The sequence below is a fragment of the Syzygium oleosum genome, unplaced genomic scaffold, assembly GCF_021117445.2.
Source record: "Syzygium oleosum isolate NSW1041296 unplaced genomic scaffold, Sole_v2.1 Sole_v2.11, whole genome shotgun sequence".
Classification (NCBI taxonomy): domain Eukaryota; kingdom Viridiplantae; phylum Streptophyta; class Magnoliopsida; order Myrtales; family Myrtaceae; genus Syzygium; species Syzygium oleosum.
The window spans coordinates 10,084,607-10,111,245 of record NW_026607495.1 but is presented as its reverse complement, the minus strand read 5'-3'; the positions used below and the strand labels follow the sequence as shown (position 1 = coordinate 10,111,245).

Here is a 26,639-nt window from a genome sequence, read left to right as displayed (position 1 = left end):
TCCAAACATGAAGATCCATTTCTTCAAATTTCAATATCAATTGTCTTCCTATGTTGTCTCTGCTAGTGGTCTGCCCTAGGAATCAATCAAGGTTGATACTCTAATATTAGTTGTGGATTAGGTTGTGTCGGAAATCGACCTTCACTATACTTAGGTAGTCATAATGTCTTGCTAGAGACTGTTTATGACTTGTGGGCCAAAAGAGTTTTGGGCACACTGCTAATGTTTAGTGAACCTACAGGGTCGCACATAATAGCGAACGGATTTAAAATTGTCTGTGCGCCTTGATCTACTTAAGAAGTAGATTTTAATTTATTCTCCTATTTAAATTATCTATGCGTTCGTGTGCGTTATGAGATAACGATTAAACGTACGATTGAAGGTGGACGGTTTGGCGGGCCCAAATAGCCCGGCCCACTTCTTTTAATTCCGCTAGATAATGAGGTTGTATAAATAGATAGAGAATCGTTCTCTGTCTAGGGTTTTTCGATAGAGTATCGAAAAGCAAAAGGCGTTCAAGAAAAAGGAACTTCAAGATCTTTTGCTAGCACGTGGATCGTTGGAGAATTTCGTTCGTGTGTGTGGATACCGGTAGAGGCGCAACACTTGGGGCGCTCATCCAGACACAATCAGTTGCTGATTTCTCTTTGATTTGCAAAAGGTACGTATCGAAATTCCTTTTCGATTTCAATATACGCATGGATCCTGTCTAGGGTTCTATATTCCGCTGCGTTGTTACTGTTAATGAACCCTACAGTGGTATCAGAGCAACTTGTGATATATTGAAGTTGAATCGGAAACCCTAATTGTTGATACATACGATGTATGCTTGAAGAGTCTAAATTAGGGTTAGATGAATTTGAAATATGAATTGATATGATCAATTGAGAAGGAACGAAGCAGGGATGGGTCGATCCTGTTCCGCTCGCGTCGAAGCAGAGACGGCGTCGCGCCTGGGTTGTTGCCCGAGGCGAAGACCGCAGGCGGAAACGGCGTCGCGCCTGGGTTGTTGCCCGAGGCGGAGACGGCGGGCGGAGACGGCGACGCATCTGGGCCTGTTGCCCGAGGCGGAGACGGCGGGCGAAGACGACGGCGCGTTTGGGTCTGCTGCCCGAGGCAGAGACAGCAGCGCGCCTGGTCTTCCGGCACGTCGAGGACTCGCGGCGTTCGGCCAGTTGCGTACGGTGAGGGCGCGGGAGGCGGCAGCGACGGAAAGTCTCCCGAGAACACAGAATTGAGAATTCTGTCTATGTTTTCGGGGCTCTCCTGGAAAGCAGAATTGAGAATTCTGTCTAGCTTTCGGGGGCGCTGCCCCCGAGCCCCCGCGAGGGGGGGCGCAGCCCCCTTGACCCCTACATGGAATTGTTCGTTCCCATATATATGATTGATATACCTTTGTTATGATAAGTGATGCTTTGTTTTTGTTCATAACATGTATACATTCATCGCTAAATAAACATTAAGAGTCCCTAATAAAATTAAGTAATAATATGATGCCTTTCCAATCATACACCTATTAAGACTTGAATCGTCAATAGATGAGCCTGCCAAAGCAGGGTGTCTTTAACTATTTGAGTAAAATAGGATGGATAATGGTTATCCATAAGTCAAGATTGGTTTACTTAACGAGGCTATCAAAACGGTTTTGGGCCTTGAGGCATAGTATTTGGGGATAAGATATGAGATGTCAACCCCAATAACCAAGAGTTGTCTACCTAAATAACTTAGTCTTGAGCGGTAAGCCAAAGTTTACTCGAGTCTTGGTAAAATATGGATCTTGGTCCACTATACTTTTTGGGACACATGTTATAAAAGTATAGTGGGAGTTTATTATTTATAATGTTAATGAACAATTCACTTTGCATATTTGTTGTAGATAATGGCAAATAGCTCTGCATCACACTTTTCACTGCGATCTGTCCTTGAGAAGGACAAATTGAATGGTTCGAATTTTTTGGACTGGTATAGAAGCTTGAGAATTGTTCTCAAGCAAGAGAAAAAGGATTATGTCCTGAGAAACCACTCCCTCAGAAGGCACCTCCTTCCAATGCTCCCCATGCTGAAAGGAATGCTTATCAGAAGCATAAAGATGATGCATTGGATGCATCATGTCTAATGTTAGCTACCATGAACTCAGACCTTCAGAAGCAGTTTGAGAACGTGGATGCCTATGATATGATCATGAACCTGAAAAATTTGTTTCAGAAGCAGGCACGCACTGAAAGATACCAAACGGTAAAGACCTTAATTGAGTGCAAGCTAGCAAGTGGGAGCTCAGTTAGCCCATATGTCATAAAGATGATAGGTTATATTGAAAACCTGGAGCGACTGGGCTCTCCCATTAGCCAAGAGTTGGCTACTGACATTATTCTTCAGTCATTGCCTCAAGATTATGACACGTTTGTTATGAACTATAACATGCATAATTTGAATAAGTCTTTGACTGAACTGCATGGGATGCTCAAAACTGCTGAGCAGAATATCAAGAAGGACCCTACCCCTAATGTTCTCATGGTTCAAAAGGGGAAAGGCTTTAAGAAGCCAGGTAAGGTCAAGGGTAAGGGCAAGGGCACTAAGCCTAAACCCAAATCCAAGACCAAACCAGGTCCGACTGCTGATGCTGTATGCTTCCATTGTGGGGAGAATGGACATTGGAAGAGGAATTGCAAGAAATATTTGGAGGATCTGAAGAAAAAGGGAAGTGAGACTTCCGATTCAGGTATTTATGTTATAGAAGTAAATGTTACTACTAGTTCTACTTCATGGGTATTGGATACCGGTTGTGGTACTCACATTTGTATGAATGTGCAGGGACTAAAACGAAGTAGAACACTTACAAAAGGTGAAGTGGAGCTACGTGTTGGGAATGGAGCAAGAGTTGCTTGCATTAGCCGTAGGAACATATGATGTAGCTTTACCTTCCGGCATGTTTTTAGAACGAATAATTGCTACTATGTACTCGCTATACGCTAGAATATTATTTCTGTTTCTTGTTTGGACAAGGAAGGTTTCTGTTTTGATATAAAGAACAATAGTTGTTCGTTTTATCTTAATGGATTATTTTATGGTAGCGCCCATATTGTGGATGGGATATATGTTCTATGGTAGCGCCCATATTGTGGATGGGATATATGTTCTAAGTCTTGATGTGCCAATCTATAATATAAATACAAAAAGGTTTAAATCTAATGATTTGAATCCAACCTACGTATGGCATTGTCGATTAGGTCACATAAACGAGAAACGAATTCACAAGCTTCATAGCGATGGACTATTAAATTCATTTGATTTTGAATCATTTGATATATGTGAATCTTGTTTAGTTGGAAAAATGACAAAAGCTCCTTTTACTAATCAAAGTGAGAGGACAAAAGAATTATTGGCCCTTATACATACTGATGTGTGTGGACCACTAAGTTCTACAACAGAGGAGGTTATCGATCACTTCATTATATTTATTGATGATTTCGGTAGATATGGATATGTTTACTTGATGAAACATAAATCTGACTCCTTTGAAAAGTTCAAGGAATTTCAGAATGAAGTACAAAATCAACTTGGCAAGAATATCAAGGCTCTTCGATCTGATCGAGGAGGAGAATATTTAAGCCAAGAGTTCAATGACCATCTCAAAGAGTGTGGAATTGTTTCACAGCTCACTCCCCCTGGAACACCACAGTGGAATGGTGTCTCTGAGAGGAGAAATCGAACTTTGTTAGACATGGTTCGATCAATGATGAGTCATTCAGATCTTCCATTATCTTTCTGGGGATATGCACTCGAGACAGCTGCGTTTACACTAAATAGAAGTCCATCAAAAGCTGTAGAGAAGACACCATATGAGATGTGGACAAGAAAAGTTCCTAGTATGTCTTTTCTAAAGATTTGGGGTTGCGAAGCTTATGTAAAACGTTTACTTTCTGATAAGCTTGGACCCAAATCTGATAAATGCTTCTTTGTGGGATATCCTAAAGAAACGAAAGGATATTACTTTTACAATCCATCAGAGAACAAAGTGTTTGTTGCTCGAAATGGTGTCTTTTTAGAGAAAGAGTTTCTTACTAAAGGAATCAGTGGGAGTAAGGTAAACCTCGAAGAAGTTATTGTGCCACAAGAGGGTGTTCCAGTTCATGAGGAACCTCAATTAGATCTACAAAGAGTTGTAGAGTCTACTCCATTGGCACCTATAGTTCGTAGGTCTGAAAGAACACATCGTGAGCCTATGAGATATGGTTTTCACGTGACAGAACATCGTCATCTATTGTTAATAGAAAATGACGAACTTACGACCTATACAGAAGCTATGATGGGCCCAGACTCCGATAAATGTCTTCAGGCCATGAAATCCGAAATGGACTCCATGTATCAAAACAAAGTGTGGACTTTGATTGATCCACCCGAAGGTGTCAAACCTATAGGGTGCAAGTGGATTTTCAAGAAGAAAACTGATATGGATGGGAATGTTCACATCTATAAAGCACGGCTAGTAGCTAAAGGTTTCAAACAAACTCATGGTATTGACTATGACGAGACCTTTTCGCCAGTGGCCATGCTTAAGTCCATTCGGATTATCCTAGCGTTTGCTGCATATTATGACTATGAGATATGGCAAATGGATGTAAAGACAGCTTTCCTTAATGGAAAACTAGAAGAGGATGTGTACATGACACAACCTGAAGGCTTTACATCATCAGATAACACTGGGAAGATATGCAAGCTTCAACGTTCTATTTATGGATTGAAGCAGGCATCACGGAGCTGGAATATTCGTTTCGATGAAACTGTCAAAGAGTTTGGCTTCATCAGAAACAAAGAAGAAGCTTGTGTATACAAGAAGTCTAGTGGGAGTGCAATTGTGTTTCTAGTGTTGTATGTGGATGACATACTACTCATTGGAAACGACATTCCTATGCTTCAGTCAGTTAAGACATCGCTAGGAAAATTTTTCTCCATGAAGGACATGGGAGAAGCAAACTATATCTTGAGGATCAGGATCTATAGAGATAGATCTAAGAGACTTATTGGACTGAGTCAAAGTACATATGTTGACAAAGTCATCAATAGGTTTAATATGCAAGATTCCAAGAAAGGTTTTCTCCCAATGACACATGGCATAAGTCTTAGCAAGACTCAGTGTCCTTCAACACAAGATGAGCGAGACCGCATGAGTAGGATTCCTTATGCATCAGCTGTGGGATCCATCATGTATGCTATGTTATGCACTCGTCCTGACGTTGCTTATGCATTGAGCATGACAAGTAGATACCAGTCAGATCCAGGGGAACCTCACTGGATTGCTGTCAAGAATATCCTTAAGTACTTGAGAAGAACTAAGGATTTATTCTTAGTCTATGGAGGTGAGGAACAGATCACTGTAAATGGTTACACTGATGCTAGTTTCCAAACCAACAAAGACGACCTACGATCGCAGTCAGGTTTTGTCTTTTGCGTGAATGGTGGAGCGGTGTGCTGGAAAAGTTCCAAGCAGGAAACTCTTGCAGATTCTACAACAGAAGCTGAGTATATTGCTGCTTCAGAAGCATCAAAGGAAGCTGTTTGGATTCGAAAGTTCATAGAAGAACTGGGAATCAGTCCCACTAGTTCGATTCCAGTGGACCTCTATTGTGACAGCAATGGGGCCATAGCTTTGGGTAAAGAACCTAGGTCTCATCAGAAGACCAAACACATACTCAGGAAGTATCATCTCATTCAGGAATTCATTGAAAGAGGTGATGTTAAGATGTGCAAAGTTGCAACGGAGTTGAATACAGCTGATCCGTTGACGAAGGCTCTTCCACAACCTAAGCATGAGCGTCATTGTAACGCTTTAGGCCTTAGACACATTAGTGATTGGTCTTGATGTGAGTGGGAGTATATGTGATATACATTTTCATTGTTCATTAATAAAATATATATTATATTTGATTTCGATTTAATTTGAGTATATAGTTGAATGCGAAATCTTTATCCCCTGAATATTGAATATCCTTAATACATAATCAAATACGTGATTTGATCGTGAAATTCTATTGATAGAGTGGATATTAATGTTCTAAATGTCCCTAGTCAATTTGCCATTGTGCATTGGGACGCAAATGGCATTTGAGACTAGCATGTGAGTCAACTGATGACCAAGTTTCACGGGTCATGAATATAGAGATATAAAGTTGATCACATGGAATACATGTTGGAGAACATTGTATTAGACTGCCCCGTTATGAGAATACTGTAGGATTGTTATATAATGTCATCAGTATTTCTCATCACAGCTATAGAGTATAGTCCTTTGACCTGAGTCTACCATGGTTTCCTAGACGTGGATTGGCGTGCTTTAACGTTGCCAAACGTCAGCCGTAACAGGTGATTATAAAGGTAATGGCTGGGTATGTCATGAAGTGTGCTGAGTGATGTGAGTAGACAAGATGGGATTTGTCCCTCTCAGATAACGAGGGTATGATTTCCTGGCCTCCCGTAGAGTTGAGAATGTGAAATGCATGGCCATGCTCAAGTGAGTTGAAGAGTCAACTGCTTGTTTTGACAGTCTAACTGCGGTATCGGAAAAATGAGTTTAAGCTATATAAGGATGACACTTGTCCTGCTTTATGCTTAACTCGGAAATCAAGTGACAAAAGAGACTTAGTTTATATGATTGGTTCTAGTGCAAGTGGGAGATTGTTAGTGGTCTGCCCTAGGAATCAATCAAGGTTGATACTCTAATATTAGTTATGGATTAGGTTGTGTCGGAAATCGACCTTTACTATACTTAGGTAGTCATAATGTCTTGCTAGAGACCGCTTATGACTTGTGGGCCAAAAGAGTTTTGGGTACACTGCTAATGTTTAGTGAACCTACAGGGTCGCACACAATAGCGAACGGATTTAAAATTGTCTGTGCGCCTTGATCTACTTAAGAAGTAGATTTTAATTTATTCTCCTATTTAAATTATCTATGCGTTCGTGTGCATTATGAGATAACGATTAAACGTATGATTGAAGGTGGACGGTTTGGCGGGCCCAAATAGCCCGGCCCACTTCTTTTAATTCCGCTAGATAATGAGGTTGTATAAATAGATAGAGAATCGTTCTCTGTCTAGGGTTTTTCGATAGAGTATCGAAAAGCAAAAGGCGTTCAAGAAAAAGGAACTTCAAGATCTTTTGCTAGCACGTGGATCGTTGGAGAATTTCGTTCGTGTGTGTGGATACCGGTAGAGGCGCAACACTTGGGGCGCTCATCCAGACATAATCAGTTGCTGATTTCTCTTTGATCTGCAAAAGGTACGTATCGAAATTCCTTTTCGATTTCAATATACGCATGGATCCTGTCTAGGGTTCTATATTCCGCTGCGTTGTTACTGTTAATGAACCCTACAGTCTCTAAAATCACAGATTTCCAAAATAAGAACTTCTCTTTAATCCACAATTCTTAATAGAGAATACCACACATCATCTTTTAAAATGGAATGTCTCTAACTCCTTAACTGACCAAGATAAAGACACTATCTAATTTCCATCGAATTTGATGCATCTCAAATTATCAACCTCGAAATATCACCTAAGATTTTTATTCCTTAGGTCAACGGTTTAAGCATTCCAAGTGACCTTTTAGAGAAACCTCATATATGAAATTAATCACGTCTACTAATTCAATAATACTCTTTTCAGATTAAAATTAGAATCTACTGCTCAGAAATTCACAGTCTACAATCATAATGACCACACATATTAGTTCAACCTATATCCACAAGTAAATTTCTCATGACAGTTCAAGCCTATAACATCGAAGATCAACTCTCATCTTACGCATATCACCGCAAAATGTATTAATACTCCCAATTTTTTTTTTACTATTGATACTTAGTCCAAGATGAGCTCCTTATTCCTATAAGGGCCCACCCATAGGACCAAAAGCCTCCATTTCCCCAGAATTACAACTCAAACCCTCCACCTCTTCATTCCTAGAGAAAACGATGGTCACTCCTCAGTGGTTAGTTAATAGCTTATACATATACATACATATATAACTCACGACGTTCTGTCCCGACTTAAAAGCAAAGCTCTCCTGAATAGTGCCACACACAAAGTACTAACATTTTTCCATAACATTATCCATCTCTAATCCGAAAATAACGACCTATTTCCAATCGTCATGACATAATTCTCAAAATAACAAATTATTATCTAGAGATCATAACTTATCATGACCATGAATTATCATTAAATAATTTAATTTAACAGATCATAACTTAAACTTTGTCATCCAAATTCACCCGTTCACACCGATAATCGAAACCCAACTATTTTCAATCTAAAGATTTACTTCGATAGAAATTATGGCTTGTGACCTTCGCAAATAATATTCAAACGCCTTAGAATATCATTGGTCACTTAACACTCCTAAAATCCTTATCGTTATACAGATCAAATACTAGGATTCCAAAGATCATAACTTTTGCAATATTCTATTTCACCAAGTTACTCCTACACTTAAAATCCATATGAACAGCTCATCCATTTTCTTCTAACTTAAGCTTAGTCACTAACCTCACCCATACTAGTTGGACCATTCAGTTTAACTCACTTTGAGTTAGACAAGAAAGTGGACTACTAACCTTGGAGAACTTCTCCACAAATCTCCTATAATAACTAGTTACCCCAAGAAAACTTGTCACCTCTGTTACACCATTAGAGCGATCCCACTTAATCACTGCTTCAACTTTCTTTTATTCAATTGAGATACGTGACTTAAGAACTCCATAAGATCAAGCCAAAAGTGCATTTTACTGACTTAGCGAACAACTTTCTTCACGTGTAAGTCTATAAGACAACCCTCAAGTGTTGCTCCTTCCTCCAAACTCTTCTAATACACCAAATGTCATCGATTATCTAAATACTCTTTGGATACTCTATTCATCAAATCTCATCCATCTCTAGGATATAATTGCAAATCGGTATAGTCAACTTTACTACATCTACAAAAAATTTCTTATCAATCCATAGAACACATTCCTTGATCACAAGACTAGTAACCAAAAATTAGTACTTCCCAAACTCCAGTTAAATAAGTTCTGCCACAACCTGAGATTGCTATACCATCTTGAGTTTCATTAATTTCAAATATTCAATGTCAACTAATGCCCATGAACATCCTCAATCAGAAAATCCATTTCTACTTGCACAGCGCACTATCACTACAAAAAAACAAGGATTTAGCCACGGAAATTAGCGACGGAATTTGCAACGAATTTTTTTTTCGTCGCAAATTAGCGACGAATAATTTTTCGTCGCTAATTTCCGACGAAAAAAAAATTCGTCGCAAATTTGCGACGAATTTTGCGACGGAAAAAAATCCATGGCTAATTTGCGACGGAATTTGCCACAAAAAAAATTCGTGGCTAATTTGCGACGAAATTTGCGACGAATTTTTTTTCCGTGGCAAATTTGCCACGGATTTTAGCCACGAATTTCATAAAAATGCCCACAATTCATTTTTTTTTTTGAAATTCGTGGCTAAAATCCGTGGCAATTTGCCACGGATTTTAGCCACGAATTTCATAAAAATGCCCACAATTCATTTTTTTATGTCCGTGGCTTTGTTTAGCGACGAACTCTTCTGTCCGTGGCAAAATTCCCTAATTTTGCTCCCCGCCCTCTCTCAAATTTGCCCGCCCTCACCCCAATTTTTCTCTCTCTCTCTCTGTTATTCCTCGGATCCCCCCCTTCCGCCAAACACCTCTCCGTCGCTCCCTCCTCCCCTCCACCAGCCATGATGGCCACCCTCACAGCCACTGCCGCCGTCGCCTCCTCCTCCGTCGCCATCCGCCCGTTCCGCTCCCACAAGCCCTCCCGCGCGCCCGCCGGGATCAGGTGCTCCGTCGCCGAGGGCCCCGCGATCTCCCAGCCGAGGGCCGCCGGCGGGGGACTGGTTGATTGCGTGGTGGTCGGGGGCGGGATCAACGGGCTTTGCATCGCCTAGACGCTCACCACGAAGCACCGCGACAGAGCCCCCGACGTGGTCGTCACCGAGGCCAGGGACCGCGTCGGCGGCAACATCACCACCGTCGAGAGGGACGGCTACCTGTGGGAGGAGGGCCTCAATAGTTTCCAGCCATTCCGAGATTGGTACGTTCCCATTCCGAGATTAATACGTTCCGTCGGTCCCATTCCGAGATTTGTACGTTCCGTCTACTCTGATTTTGTGACCTTCTTATTGAAGTTCTCGAGTATGTTCGTGTGTCAACTGATAGATATATCGTCGGATTATTGTAATGGTTGTCGTTGCTCTTGTTTCGTTAGAATTGGGTATAGTCTTGATCGAGAAATGGAGATGATGTTTGTGAGTTTATAGGGTAAATGGGTCAGGATAGGGTGCTTTGCAAGTGTTTGATGAATGACCCAGTTCTCCAATTTGAGAATAGACGTGCAATTTTGGACCTTTTTTTATGCTGTTGTGAATAGCGGGGCGAGGCTCGAATCGGCGTGAGTTCTTTCTTGGGTGTTCTTCCTTTTTTTTTTTCTGGGGAAAAGGAAGAAAATGGAGAGGACAAAGCAATCGTTGGATAGATGCTCAAGAACACTCAGACTTCACTTGCAGAAGGTAGTGCTTCATGTGTTAATTTTTGTGAAGCTTTCGTTGGATAGATGCTTGCGACCTTTTTTAGCCAGGTTATGGCTGCTATTGGAGGAAATACTGCAGGTCCAGGTAGGAGGACTTTAATTTTAAGCCCTTGAGTTAATAACTATTTTAGTTCACATTTCTATTATGGTATTGATTTTCATCTTTTGTTTTTATGTGCACAGGGGATGCTGTTGTCAATGTTTACATAAACCATGAAAAGAAGTTTGCTTTTGTGGAAATGAGATATGTTGAGGAGGCAAGCAATGCAATGGCCTTAGATGGCATTATCTTTGAGGTAAGTTCAATTACATTTTTAACATAATTCTACATTTTTTCTTGCGGTGGATCTGCCCCCTTTTTTCGAGGACATTCATATATCTACAACATTGACAAAACGTTAACTAGTTTGAATTTTTGTGCAGGGAGCGCCTGTGAAGGTGAGGAGGTCCATTGATTACAACCCCTCCCTTGCAGCAACTCTTGGTCCTAGCCAACCTAATCCTAACCTAAATCTTGGTGCGGTTGGTTTAACCCCGGGTTCTGCTGGTGGGCTTGAAGGTCCTGACCGCATTTTTGTGGGTGGATTACCATATTACTTTACAGAAGTGCAAGTGAGGGAGCTGCTGGAATCTTTTGGTCCTCTTAGGGGTTTTGATCTAGTGAAAGACAGGGAGACTGGAAATTCCAAAGGCTATGCTTTTTGCATTTATCAAGATCTCTCAGTCACGGATATAGCTTGTGCAGCTCTCGATGGCATTAAAATGGGCGACAAGACTCTCACTGTTAGGCGTGCTAACCAGGGTGCAAACCAACCAAAACCTGAACAGGAGAGTGTTTTGTTGCATGCACAGCAGCAGATAGCTCTGCAGGTGAAAGGTTTTTACATTCATCGTTGAGGAGTCCTTTTGCATGGTCAAGTTTTTCTACAATTTCAATTTTTTGGCTAATTCTTGCAATTTCAGTTCCGTGAATTATAGCAGCATTGTTGACATATTCTCGAGTATATTCATAGTAGTTTTTTTCAGCGTCATCTCCGCTTTTATTTTATTTTGCATCTGTGAGTTGGAACTTTAACTGAGATGTGGTTCATTGAATGTGTGACATTGGTTTCTTCTTTTTAATTTGTCTTGTTACGATTATGTCCTCAAGTCTAAATTACCAAGGCTTTTTAACTTTTGCAGAAGCTTATGTATCAACTTGGTGCACTTGCTACTAAAGTGGTATGTCTAACACAAGTAGTTACTGAGGATGAGCTTAAAGATGATGGGGAGTATGAAGATATATTGGAGGATATGAGACAAGAAGGCGGAAAATTTGGTAAGAACTGTTTATATAGTTCTTGTTAATTTCTGCTCTTATTTTGAGGTTTTTGACTCGCCAAAAGTATATTAATATTTTTGTTCTTTCTTTGTGCTGTATCTCTATTTTACAGCCTTTTCTTGTTCCACATTCTGCTTAAAGAATCGGGCCTAACATTCAGAAAGAAGTTTCCAAAGCCTTATATCTTCACCTAGATTTCAAAATCTAAGCTCTTTTCTTCGTTCTAATGATACTTGTTTTGCAGGTAATTTGGTGAATGTGGCCATACCTCGTCCCAGACCAGATGGAGAACCTTCCGCAGGTGTTGGAAAGGTAATTCTACCACCTGCTATGGGCAATGCTCTTCTGCCTCCCTGGGTATCTGCGTTTGTCTTCATTTTTCTCCCTCTGGGTGTTGGAAATACATGGGTGCTCATGTGTCTTTCTGCTTTTGGTTTTTTTATGACGTTTGGAGGAGGGGGTAAGGGGTGTTGGCTGCTACCATGTTACAATACTCTCCCATCATAAGTTGCAAATTATCTGTTATATTATGATTCGTTGTCTCTGATTCTTTTCTATCCTCTGTGGCCAATGTGCCTACTGTGCAAGACTTAGGAAATGATGGATTTGGGGGTTGATAATGTAGTGCTTTGTTGCCATAAAAGACCTGACCGCAAATTAATAATTGTAGTGCTTTGTGGCCAATCCTTGGTAATGGACCATCCTCTACTAAAAATTGTAGATGAGGGTCGAGATCATGTCTCCTTTGGTGCCCTGAACCAATGTAATGAAATGTATGAAGTGATATTAAATTGCCAATCCAGCATTCTTATCACTGATGCAATTGCTGGATTCCAGAAAATGCTCTGCATGGATCCTAGAAGAAGCAAGATGCTCTGCAAGAACTTCACGATCTTATTACCTCGAAGAGATCCCGAGCATGGCAAAATACCCTTGAGAGGATTATGTTCAAGTACATTGAGCTATGTGTTGATATGCGGAGGGGGAGATTTGCCAAGGATGTTTAAGTAAATTGAGCTAATGTTCAAGTACATGAAAAATGTAGATGAATGTATTCATTTTCATATTATTATAATAGTTTGATGACATTGAGCTATATGTTCAAGTACATGGAAAATGTAGCTGAATATATTTCATTTTCATATTATTATAATATTTTGATGTTATTAAGTGCTTAATCAATGTTAAATACAAATTCTAGAAATTAATTTTTCTTTAAATTACATTTAAAATCGAATAAGAAAATGAAATACATTCATTTTGGTGGGTAATTTAAATTATCCATGAATTTTGCCACGAATAAGTTCGTTGCAAAAAACTGACAAAAAAAAAATTGGTGACAAATTAGCCATGAATTTTGCCACGAAATGTGTTAAGTCGCAAATTAGCGATAAATTTTGCCACGAATAATTAAGAACGATTTTTGCCACGAAAATATTTCGTCGCAATTTCGCGACCAACAAAAAAAGTTTTAAAAAAAATAGCGACGAATTTTGCCACGAATACAGTTCGTGGCAAATTAGCAACGAATTTTGCTACGAATATTTAGCGACGAATTTTGCTACGAATTTTTTTTCGTCGCAAATTAGCCACGAATTTTGCCACGAATACAATTCGTGGCAAATTAGTCACGAATTTTGCCACGAATAATTAGCGACGAATTTTGCGACGAATTTTTTTTCGTCGCAAATTAGCCACGAATTTTGCCACGAATAATTAGCGACGAATTTTGCGACGAAGTTTTTTTCGTCGCAAATTTGCGACGAAAAATGAAATTTTCCGTCGCAAAATTTTGCGACGGCCTATTAGCGACGAATTTTTTTCCGTCGCTAATTTCGTCGCAAATTAGTTTAGCAACGAATTTTGCCAAATTTTTCGTGGCAAAATTCGTCGCTAAAACCAACTTTTTTTGTAGTGTATGATCCTGTCCTTAAAGAGACCTTCCGAGGTGCTGATCCAAATGTCCTCAACCAAAGAAGTATTTGAATAACCCAGGATCACCTTTTAAGCATACAAGATAGGTGAGACTAAACAACTCAATCCAGTAGAACCTTGAAACACATTTCTAATATATCAGTTAACGACTTGCTTTCCTATATTATTCTTTGAGACCAACAAAGCGTTCCTTAGTCAGAACCCACTATTACCTAGACTTGATATGGCATGACTTAATCGCTCCGATACGTGGAACTAAAAAGGGAATACGTAACAGCTCGTCTGAAATTTGCAACAATAAGAAGGCTTCTTCAGAAGAGGACATATAATGGAGATAAAATTGATTATTTGGTCGTATTTTGGATGCTGTCCACACTAAGATGGATCAAACACAGTTAAATCATGTCACTCTTTATAAAAAATAACCCAAAATAAAGAAAAGAAAATGCAGGGAGTTTTGGCAAAACTCAGGCCAACATGATATAAGATTCATTATCTTGAGCTTGATCAAGGACTGCCACAAGTCTTGAGCTTGCCCCACTAGATGTTAAAATGGGATGAGATATTGTGTCTTATTTGAGTAAACTCCGTAATTGGGAGCTGAAATAAGAATATTCTTCGTCTTTGGCTTCTGTCTGATCTTATCTGTATGAGTTCACATTCATAATTTACTTGATGACAAAAAATATTAATTGAAAGAAAAGACTTGCCCTGCTTAATTTGATATAATAATTAAGCTGAGTTTTACGCATATGAGGATATGACCACGGTACATGGGCCGCTTTGTATGCTTCTGAGCCTACTTTTCATTGTATAGTAAGACAACTTCGATCCTAGGACTATATTAACTAAAATCTGATACTCATATAATTTAATCATATTCTAGGAACTAGATTGGCCGTGTCGATGTTGATACACGATCCACTACCGATAAATGGCATTTTTTACGTAGATAGAGTATTCTTGCTTCCAAACTTGGCCTTATGTAATGTTGCCAGAGTACGATCAACCTCTGATATGCTTTGCATAATTACTCATCTATAAGTTATAATAAACAATTATATTAGTTATATTAGGCAATATACTGATAATTCCCTATAGACATCATATATAGATATGATATCCGAGATTCATAGTTGCATTATTTGTGGCTTCCTTGTTCATGGCAACTTTACGTAAGGCATAATTTATTTTTTCAGGGAGCGTCTTCTTCTTCTAATAGAACATGAACAAGACATTTACCTTTGGAAACGCGAGAAACATTAATTTTGGTGTTCGATTGAGTTGTGATGTAGGTGCCGCAAAAAGGAATTGGAGTTCCAAATTGCAATTTTCTTAAGATATATTGAATTATGAGCGGTGATATTTCAGGTCCAACCTACCACCGGTAACATGCGCATATCCGGAGACCGTTACTACGTAACTTCAAACTCGTCCACCACAAGTTGCAAGACCACATTCCTTAAAGGCAACCGATCAACTAGGATGTCCATCTTTGAAAGAATCTTGAATCGTGATGTTCATATGGAACATGTGCCTATCCTAGTCGAACTGGGAGTCCAACATGAATCACATATAAAACAAGAAAAACTCGCAATTTGCATAAGCCAGCCGCCTAGCAATAAAAGTCAATGATGCCAAAACAACTATTTAAACAACCCCCAAATCTATCATTTATTCCCCAAGAACTCAGTTCTTTAATCAACAATATTTTCTAAGCAAAAGAATGGGGTTTGAGAAGAAAGATCTGGATGTATTGCTGGTTCCGAGTGGCTTGCTCATCATGTTCGTGTACCATCTCCGACTCCTCTACAGATACCTCCATCAGCCTCACACCACTGTCATGGGGTTTGAGAACTTCAACAAGCGCTTCTGGGTTCAGGCCATCATGCAGGTCAAGTCTCTCTCCTTTCAGTTTAATTTTAGTCCACTGTACTTTCCTTGATCAATTAATGATTGCCCAAGAGCGCAATCGAATTCAAACTCCCCTGATTCCCACACATGGGACTGTCAAAAACTATATACTCAGTGGCCCGTCCTCTGATTGGTCGGCCTTATTGAATAACTAGTCGTGCAATCAGCTTTGTACGAAATTCACGAAAAGGGTCCTTGCCAAAAGAGCCAAAACTTAATCAATTCGGGTGCTTGTGCTGTTTCTGTTCTACTTCAGATCAATCAAAGCTCAAATTACTAACACAATGCAATCTTGCAGGGTGACAAGAGGGACATTGGCACGTGCCTTGGGGTGATCTCCTCCAACATATCAGCGGCGACGTTCCTGGCCTCCCTCTCACTCACCCTCTGCTCCCTGATCGGCGCTTGGATCAGCAACACCAACAACAACTTCTTTGAAAGCGACCTCGTCTATGGTAATACCCAGGCCACCACCCTCTCCATCAAGTACATCAGCCTCCTCATGTGCTTCCTCCTTGCCTTCTCATGCTTCATCCAATCGGCCCGGCACTTCGTCCATGCCAATTACCTGATGAGTACACCGAGCGCAAGCATCCCTCCAAAGAGCGTTGAGGTGGCTGTCATCCGAGGCGGCGATTTCTGGTCCGTTGGGCTCAGAGCACTGTACTTTGCTCTGAACTTGCTTCTCTGGTTCTTCGGACCAATACCAATATTTGTTTGCTCCATTTTCATGGTCTTGTTCTTGCACTACCTCGACTCGAACACAATGCCATTGATTGAGCACGAGTTTGATGGCAGGCAAGTGGTGAGGAAGGTGGAGCAAAGATTGTCTGAGATGGCAATGGCCATTCACATGCCTTCACATCAGAATTGACCATGTGACATCCCGAATTTCGGCCCATTTTTGGGATTTATAAAACGCGTAATTTGTCAGTGTGCTTATAGTAAAATCTCGCCCGGGAACTGATCACTCCCGGTTATCATTTTAAATTAGAGATTTCGCTAGAATCGCATTCGATCAAATTTGGCCGTTATTTGGATCCCGAACTTGGCAGTCGATTTCCGGGAGTTTCGGGACAAAATAAATTAGACGGTGTCGATATTGTTGTGACCAGCGTTGAGATTGTCAGGAATAATGGAAAAAGGGGAGTTTTTGACCACGTGCGAATTTGGACTAGTAAACTTCCCTCGTTATGATTTGGTCTAATTAATTTGGCCTTTGTCCCTTTTTATGTGCGAGACTTATTTTGGACCGGTAAACCACTCTCGGTTTTTAATTTGGGCCATCGGATTGCAAATAATATTTGAATGTTCAAATATTTTCTTTTATTCTTCCTCTCTCCCTCTCTCTCTCTCTCTCTCTCCTCTGCCGCGCATGTCCTCTCCGCGCACGTCTCCCCCTGCCCACGTCCCCTCAGCTCACCCACTCCCACCTGCTCTCTCTCTCTCTCTTCGTTTCTTTTCCTTCTTTCTTTTTCTTTTCTTCTTTCTTTCTCTTCTTGCTTCTTCCTTCTTCCTTCCCGAACTCGCCCTGGTTACGCCGTTCTGCTCGGCTCAGCTATTTCGTGCACTCGCCGACCGCCCATCCGGCTCCGCCCCGAGTGACGCCACCCTACCAGGCCCCGCCGACGCGCCGTCCTCCTCGTCAGTCAATCAGCTTGCCGCCGTCGCTGGCAGCTCGGCTTTTCCGTCTCACGCCTTCCCTCCTCCCCGCCCGCGAGCCTCGGCTCCGCCGCCGTGTCCGCGATTCCCGGCCGTCGTCCGGTCGTCCGGCCAGCTCCCAGGCCGCCCAGACACCTAGGCGTCGCCGCCATCGTCCCGGCCGTCGCCTTGCTGCCCGTCACCACCGGTTCGCCCCCCTTTTCTCGCCGCCGTGCGTCTTCGCGGGCGCTTAGTCGCTGCCGTCTCGGGTGCCGCCGCCGTGAGCCGCCGTTCCTCTCACCTCAGCCGGTCAGCCCCCTCTCCCTTCCAACCCGTGAGCCCCCTTCCCCCTCTCTTCCTCTTTGTTTTGGCCGTGGAAGGCTCTTCGCCGGAGGAGCTCCGCCGCCGCCGTTACTGTTCCGGCGAGGGACCGCCGCTGCCCAGTCCCTTTTCATCGCGTGTTTGGCCGTCTCAAGCTTAGGACGTCCGGTGAGTTTGACCCTAAACCCTAATTAGGATAATTTGCATTTCTAAATGGGTTTTAGGGGTTAATTAGGGTATTTTAGGGGTTAAATGATGGAGGCTGTTAGGGGCTGTTATCGTGGCTGTTTTGGTGGTGAATCGTGATGATTTAATTGAGATTTAGAGGCCCGTATTGTGCTGTGAGTCGGCTGGGCATAGGCGCCTTAATTTGGGCGAAAATGTGAATTTGGCGGGTGCAAATTGAGGACCGAGTAGAGGCCGCTAGGGGCTGATTTTTGTGGCCCGTTTGGTGACCGAGAATGATGATTTAATTGAGGTTTAGTGGACTATAGTGTGCTGTGATGTGGCGAGGCATAGGTGCCGTGATTTGGACGGGATTGTGGATTTAGCGGGTGAAATCGGGAGACCGAATGGTGGCTGTCTTGGTGGCTATTTTACGGGCTTAGTGCGACAATTTAGTTGAGATTTAGTGACCCGCGAAGTGCCGTGAGATGGCTGGACAGATTGGTACGGAGCGGTCCAAGTTTGGAGTAAGTTCGGACTTTAAATATGGATTTTAGTGCGCGCCTCATTTGATCTTTGTGGTGGCTGATTAGAATGATGGTTTGGGGAGTTTAATGGGACATTTTGAAGATATTTATTGGCCTAGACATTGCGGTATAGTGGCTGGTCACGACAGGATTTGATTTAGGCGAGGCGTGATCAATTTGAAGTTTAATTGTGCAATTACCGGGAATGATCGCATTGATCAATTGACTGGCTAAATGAGCCTTGTTGTGATTGATTTTAGGATGCCATGTTGCTTGTTTAGCGGGACTAAGAATGGAATAGCTTGGCGGGCCTCGAATGCGAGGGTTCTTGTTATCCCGGTTGTGTGGATCGTGCATGGATTGTGTGTCAAGTTGATGTCATGGCTGATTTGAATTGATTGTCTGATTGGACATGTTGATTTATGAAATTGAATATGCGTGGTGCAAGTGCGCATGATTGCATCGTGATTTGAGTAAGTGGTGCGGTGCAAGTGAATGCCCATATGTGAACGTTATAGCCATGAGTTTGCATCACGAGCATTGGCACGGCATGTGCATTTACAAGTGTGCTCGAGTGACATGTGCATTGTGATCACCTAAAATGCCCTGATGCGTTTAACGCGGGGTTCAGATGAAAATTGGTGCTTGTGAATGTGTGATCACAATAAACCCCGATGCGTTTTACGCGGGGTAGTGAACCCGTCCCGAGGCGTTTAACGCGGGACGATGCCCGGATTGCCGGAAGACGGCCAACCCGATGCGTTTACGCGGGTTCGGTCCGTATATGGAGATCGGTGTTGCGCCGATGCGTTTACGCGGCTAGAGACACCGGGCCCGATGCGTTTACGCGGGCCGGAAGTGCTGGATAGTGATAGACCCGATGCGTTTTACGCGGGTCGGACTGATGCGTTTAACGCGGTCGGAGGAGAAATTGATAAATGGCAAGTATGCTAGAGTGCAAGCGTGCGAAAATGCATTGATGAGGCGTGAGCACGCGTATGAGCACGAGCATAAGCATGACATGCGTTGTGACCAAATGATGTGTACATGTGCTCGCATTGGGTCCTATGTTTTATGCTTGAATTGTAAGTGCCTAACCTGCAGGGGCAAGGTGAGTGTTGGATTGGGCCCGAGGGCCTAAGTCAATTATGATTTGCTTAGGGTGTTGATTTAGTACTCGTCGGAGGTGCACTTTAGCCTAATTTAGGTTTAGGGAATTACTCGCTGAGATTTATTCTCACTTGTTTGAAACCCAATTTTTGAGACCCCAGTACTCGAGGATGGCGGGCGTATTGAAACGTTTTGGGAGGAGCCCCGGCTAGATATAGTGGTTGATCGCCGAGCCACGTACCCCGCTTTTGATTTTTGAGTGTGGGCTGTTTATGAATATTGTATATGTTTCCGATGTCAAAACAAGTGTATATTTATCCGTGCTGGTTGTTGTATGGCTATCCTGGATTATGTGTATTTTATTGTACGGGTGGTTTTAATTACTTCCGCATGTGCTTTATATCTCTGTGTTGGGTGTTGGGTCGGCGATGCGTCCTGGAACGTCGCACACGAATCGACCTTTACGAGGGATGTGGCGCGCCGAGGAGTGCGGGGCGTGACAGACCAGGCCTGATTTGTTTGTGTACATCTAGGAAGAAAAAACACGGTTTGATTTTTCTTCACGTAGATAGGCAATTATAAATTGTATTAATTGTAATAAATAATAGGAAGTAAGCGTGGAAAGGGACTTGATAGTTTATATTATCAGCTTCTTTTTTCTCAATCGGCCTTTTTGTCAAGAAGGTGGAGTGACCTCAATATTGGTAGAATCGCTAAAAAAAATGATTGGGTGATAGTTCTCAATCTACTGTGAGATTGGCATCTTATTTTGGATCACAGAAAAATAAATAACAAATAGTTATAAATTGTTGTGAGGTCCACTCCCTAAAAAATTTGTGGCTCACAGTATGCTGTTATTCTCACAGTGGCCTAAAGACTGTTATGCTGATAAAGCCCTTACTAAAACCTCCCGATATAAACACTGGCTCTCCTACAATCTCCGTAGAAACCATTCGTAGATTGATTAGTCAACGATTGATCACAAAATAAAAGTTCTCAGTAGTTAACTGATTTTAAACAGTATAAGACTTTGTAGGAAGACTCCCATAAAATGCTTGTAATTTCATTGGGATACAACTAAAACTCGAAAGAGCGTCGTCATATCAAAGTTAAGCTCGTGGGACACGATGAGAGAAAAATGAACAAATTGGAAGATATCAAAACTAACATTACCTTTAATCAATGACCATTTACATACATCTTTTTTTTTTTAGGGCAGCACTATTTCCATTCCATGTATGACTAATCCACCTGGTTTACACTAAAATAGCCCTCAATCATTCAATTGCAAAGTGATAGCCCCATTTCTTCTTTGTTATTTCGGCAAAAGGACACTATAAGTGCCATAACTTGTGTATGGAGATCACTTTGGTGTCATAACTTTTTTTCGGATCACTTTGGTGCCAAGTCGGAGGAAAAACGATCACTTAAGTGTCATAAGTTTTTTTTGGATCACTTTAGTGCTAAATTTTTTGAAAAACGATCACTTAAGCGCTAAATTTTTTTAAAAATGATCATTTAAGTGCTAAAATTTTTGAAAAACGATCACTTAAGTGCCAATCTCCGGCGAGCCACGTCAGCTTCAGAAATTAATAAAAAAAATGCCACGTCGGATTTCCGGCGAAAAATTGTGTACGGCACCGGAGTTGGCACTTAAGTGATCATTTTTCAAAAATTTTAGCACTTAAGTGATCGTTTTTCAAAAATTTTAACACTAAAGTGATCCAAAAAAAACTTATGGCACCAAAGTGAGCGCCGTACACAAGTTATGACACTTGTAGTGTTCTTTTGCCTTGTTATTTCTAATTTTCTATTTCTATTTGGGATCTAGTTGCCATATTAACCATTTCGTATTTTTTTTAGTGTATTGAAGAATTTTTTTAGTGTACTTCTAGACATTCCTATAACATTTTACATCTTTGCGCAAAAGTATCTCACCATTAGTAAAGAAAAAAGATGAATTCTTTGATATAGTAAAAAACTCAAATGTCTCTTTTCATCACTGCTCATCCGATAACTTATGTATTCTTTGTTTCTCTTATCTCAAAATCTCACTTTCTTGGTGAATTTTTTATTTTTAATTTCATTAGTCTAAAATATATATGAAGTCTCTTTACTAACTATATTAAAGAATTTTTTTTCTTACTATTGGCGAGATATTTTTATACAAAGCATGTAAAACGTTATAGAAATAGCTTGGAATACACTAAACATATTATGCATGATAAGACATTATGATATCTTTTCATAGACACTTTGTAGATGATATTAATTTTTGGGCAAAAGAACACTACAAGTGTCATAACTTGTGTACGGCGCTCACTTTGGTGCCATAAGTTTTTTTTTGGATCACTTTAGTGCTAAAATTTTTGAAAAACGATCACTTAAGTGCTAAAATTTTTGAAAAACGATCACTTAAGTGCCAACTCCGGTGCCGTACACAATTTTTCGCCGGAAATCCGACGTGACATTTTTTTTATTAATTTCTGAAGTTGACGTGGCTCGCCGGAGATTGGCACTTAAGTGATCGTTTTTCAAAAATTTTAGCACTTAAATGATCGTTTTTAAAAAATTTTAGCACTTAAGTGATCGTTTTTCAAAATTTTAGCACTGAAGTGATCCAAAAAAAACTTATGACACTTAAGTGATCGTTTTTCCTCCGACTTGGCACCAAAGTGATCCGAAAAAAAGTTATGGCACCAAAGTGATCTCCGTACACAAGTTATGGCACTTATAGTGTCCTTTTGCCTTAATTTTTGTTAATAAAAAATGATGAGATTTCACTGGAAATTTTTATAAAAATTATTTTATGCAATGTTTTGATTTAATTAAATCTTATCTTTAAAGTTTTGCATTGGAGAATTTAATTGTGATTTTACTCTGGAAAATCTCCAAATTTTTTTTTTTGCTTCATCTAATCATCGTTATATATATAAGAAGACCGATAAGATGGGATTTGATGGTGATATGCACAACAAAAGTGAAAATTGATGAACAAATGATTGTGCTAAAAAATTGTCTATGTCAAATTATTTTTAGATTCTATTCAACAATTTATCCATAAATTTGATTGACAATGTAGAAAAGAACTAGGTTTCTTGAAAATTCCTCTTTTCAACAAAACTAATATTTATGGAAGTAAAATCTAACAATTAAAAGAATATAGTGCCTTTTAATATACATGGAAATTTTTGCCTTTTTGGTAAGTAAATCCTACATAGAAAGAGAAAAACTAAAAAAAAAAAACTTTTGGAAACTAAATCCTACATAGAAACAGAAAAAAAATTAAATAAATTTGGGGCCGCCACTTTAGATTGCAGTTGAATAATTAATGGCGGTTTTGACCTTTTGGTGAAAATCGGGTGGATTTAGTCAAATAAGGTGAGAAAATAGCGCCCCAATAATAATTGAAAAGGAAATACACTTGCTCTGCTCAACTCTCTATTGCAGAATATTAAGCTAAATTGGCTGCCTTGTATGCTACTGAACCTACTTTTCTGGAATCTTATCTCCTTTCAGAAGGCTTAGTCGATTTTATTTTAGCAGACGCAACAAGGATTTCTTATTTAATTTGAAGTCGTTCGAATTCCCGTATAGCAAGAAGGAAAGAAAAGTAAATGTGGCATCAAAACATTATTAGAATCTCTTGGTTTCTATATTAGCCTATTATGCTTTGATAACTAGGGTTACATGTGCTAAAAATTGCAAGAGAGATGAGTTGCTGTACTTCTATTATTTTTCTCTTTTTGGTTGAGTAATCTCCTTGTTGTCCTCAAAGTATAAAATCAGTAAAAAGTCCTTATATGCAGTAGTTTTCGTTGAGCTGAGCAGTTTTCTTCTTTTTTGCTCGAAAATCAATTGATTTACTTGTTCTTAACTAGTCTTATAGTCAGATTGTGTCTGGGCTAGTTCGCATGCATCTCAACTACTCCATCTCTTTAAATGAGTCAAAAACAGGGCAATCCTCGCTATATCTAGGTTATTTCACGGAAAAAAGAGTAAACTCTGTCTTTGTTGCCAGTCATAAGATGTAACTTACCCAGAACTTTCACCTTTATCATGCTTTGGATTGTCTCGGGCTGTTAAGAATGATATAAATACTTAATATTAATAGCATGGCAATACATTTATACAAAACTTCTACCCCAAGCACACGCAATGGAGCCGTAGACAGTCAAATGAAATTCAATACACGAAATAATTTGATCTATGGACAACATTGTTATAGTAAAGGTCGTAATGCCAAAGGAATCATTACCGCAGGGCATAGAGGGCTAGTCTCAGTTCATCCCTCCTTTCCTGTGGGAGAAGCATCTGAACAAGCAGTGAGTGCAGAGGCGAACTCTCCATCATTTGGATTCGATCCATCAGTGACAAGAGAAGGCCAGTTCATGATTAGGATTACCCGACGGGACATGGATTGGAGTCATAACAATGAAAGGGAGGCAAAAGAAGATCATGAAGATTGTTGCATATGAAATTGTTGCATTATTTGCTTTACCATAAAAGCAGCATAGTAAATACACAAATTTACTCAAATTGCGGGTGATTCAAAACGGCTCAACGAGTTTTAAGTCACTTTGAAACTCATTTAGTCCTTTTTTTTCAAGTTCGCTCCCATACTTAGAGAAAATGGCACCGTCAGTTGATACTCATATAAATTAATCATGTGCTAGGAACTAAATTAATCATGGACAAGAAACATTAATTTTGGTGTACGACTGAGTGTCAGATAAAGGAATGGAGGTTCCGTATCGTAATTTTCTTAAAATATATTGAATTATAAATTGTATTATTTTAGGTCCAACCTACCACTGGTAACGTGCGTATATCCAAACGCCGTTATTACGTAACTTCAAACTCGTCCACCAATATTATCCTTAACCATGACAAGGTTTCATAAAGCAAGTTGCAAGACCGCGTTCCCTTAAGGTAACCGACAACCTAGGATGTACATCTTTGAAAGAATCTTGAATCGTGATGTTCATATGGAACACGTGCCAGTCCTAGTCGAATTGGAAGTCCAACACGAATTTCACATACAAAACAAGAAAAACTTGCAACCTGCATAAGCAAGCCGCCTAGCAATAGAAGTCAATGGTGCCAAAACAACTATTTAAACAACCCCCAAATCTCTCATTTATTACCAAAGAACTCAGTTCTTTAATCAACAATATTTTCTTGGCGGAATTTGGTCTTGCAACTTTCTTATAAATTTGAACTAATATGATTGCAAACTTTGGTTAAGTGTTGGAGCTCGAAAATAAACATGATGGACTGACGCAATCACATGAGTGCCAGTTGGCTATTCCTATATTCTCAGAATTTGTCACTCCTTATGAATAACCATTGTTAGATAATAAGGGATCGTGCTTAGGTTCTCGAAAGGATGATGCTTATCAGTAAGTGTAAATAGTACTAGGAATTTATTCGTAGATTCAAAATTCTTAATTGTTTGTAAATAACTGCAGGTGGTGGGATATAAATACGCATGTTGTAATCTTTGTAAAGATTGTTCAATCAATCACAAAACACCTGATCTTGCAAATTTGCTTATCTCGTTAAGTTTTCCGCAAATTCACCATTCCATTACCTGTAAAATCTTTAATTCAGTACTCGCATGATCAATTCCTTTACATATCAACCATTTACTTTCCTATTCAAGATCAACAAAATACACATTTTGCCTAATAATCCACCAATTTCATCCTCATTATTAGATTTTCTCTTTTCAGTCAAGCACATATATATTTACATATCAATGTAAATTCATAGTTCGATTGATGACAAAATAATAATTGAAAAAGAAATACACTTGCTCTGCTCAACTCTCTTTTGCAGAATATTTAGCTAAATTGGTTGCCTTGTATGCTCCTGAACCTACTTTTTTGGAATTATATCTCCTTTCGTGAGGCTTAGCTGCTTTTAATTTAGCAGACGCAACAAGGGCTTCTTATTTAATTTGATGTTGTTCGAATTCCCGGATAACAAGAAGAAAAGAAAAGTGAATCTGACATCAAATCATTTTAGAATCTCTTGTTTTCTATTTTAGCCGATTGTGCTTTGATAACTAGGATTACATGTGCAAAAGATTGCAGAGAGGCGATCTTCGATCAAAGCTAAGATGACTAATAAAATGAACTGCAATACTTCTTATATTCTTCTCTTTTTGATTATCTTTGTGTTGCACTCAGGTTGGTGAAGTCTTTGTGTTGCACTCAGGTTGGTGAAGTAATCTTCTTAGCGCCCTCAAAGTATAAAATCAGTAAAAAGTCCTTATATGCTGTAGTTTTCGTTGAGCTGAGCGGTTATCTTCTTTTTTGCTCGAAAAACAATTGATTTACTTGTTCTTAACCCGTCTTATTATACAATAGTCATATTATGTCTGGGCTAGTTCGCGCGCATCTCAACTACCATGTCTTTGAAGAAGTTAAAAACAAGGCAATCCTTGCTATATCTAGGGGACTTCACAAAAAGAGAGTAATCTCCGTCTTTGTTACCCATCATAAGATGTTACTTACCCAAAACTTTCACCTTTATCAGGCTTAGAGAAAATGGCACCATAAGTTGATTAACCTCTTGCATTACCTTATTAGCCTTGCTCATAAGATTTGGGGAAAAATGACATTACAAGTGCCAAAAGTTATGTACAGCACTCACTTTGGTGCCAAAAGTTTATTTTAGATTACTTAAGTGCCAAATTTTTTTAAAAACGATCATTTAAGTGCCAACTCCGATCTGATTAGCCGGAAATCCGACGTGGCCTTTTTTTATTAATTTCTAATGCCGAAGTGGCTCGCCGAAGGTCCAATCAGCATGTACACTTAAGAACGAGGTAGTGTAACTTATTTTCCCCAAATAAAAACCCTAAATCCCCAAATTAAAAAAGAACCCTAAATTCAAAACCCTAGCTGGCCGTATTCACCCAATTTCAGTTTGCCCCCCAAAGTAAGTGCTCAAGCTCGCAAGTGAAGGGCAAGAGCTTCGGCAGTGACTCAAATTTGGCTCAAATTCACTTCACTCTTTGGTTGCGAGCTGAGTTTCGTCCTCCGTCTTCCCCCACGATTCTAAATCTGCAGTCACTTGATTCTT

General features: G+C 40.1%; 2 protein-coding genes across 2 annotated transcripts; both read left to right on the top strand.

Annotated features, from left to right (window-relative positions):
* Positions 1 to 9,765: 9,765 nt before the first annotated feature.
* On the top strand, positions 9,766 to 12,945 carry LOC115675723 (splicing factor U2af large subunit B-like). Its single transcript, XM_056315774.1, has 9 exons — positions 9,766 to 9,921; positions 9,973 to 10,118; positions 10,213 to 10,219; positions 10,638 to 10,698; positions 10,797 to 10,909; positions 11,037 to 11,483; positions 11,796 to 11,931; positions 12,179 to 12,246; positions 12,772 to 12,945. Exons 1-9 carry the CDS (start codon positions 9,766 to 9,768, stop codon positions 12,943 to 12,945), a joined length of 1,308 nt encoding a protein of 435 aa, XP_056171749.1.
* A 2,628-nt stretch (positions 12,946 to 15,573) lies between these two features.
* On the top strand, positions 15,574 to 20,165 carry LOC115680448 (uncharacterized). The gene is made up of 3 exons (XM_056316179.1): positions 15,574 to 15,763; positions 16,082 to 16,661; positions 20,056 to 20,165. The coding sequence occupies exons 1-2, from the start codon at positions 15,596 to 15,598 to the stop codon at positions 16,655 to 16,657; spliced, it is 744 nt and encodes a 247-aa protein (XP_056172154.1). The 5' UTR covers positions 15,574 to 15,595; the 3' UTR covers positions 16,658 to 16,661; positions 20,056 to 20,165.
* The last annotated feature ends 6,474 nt before the right edge of the window (positions 20,166 to 26,639 follow it).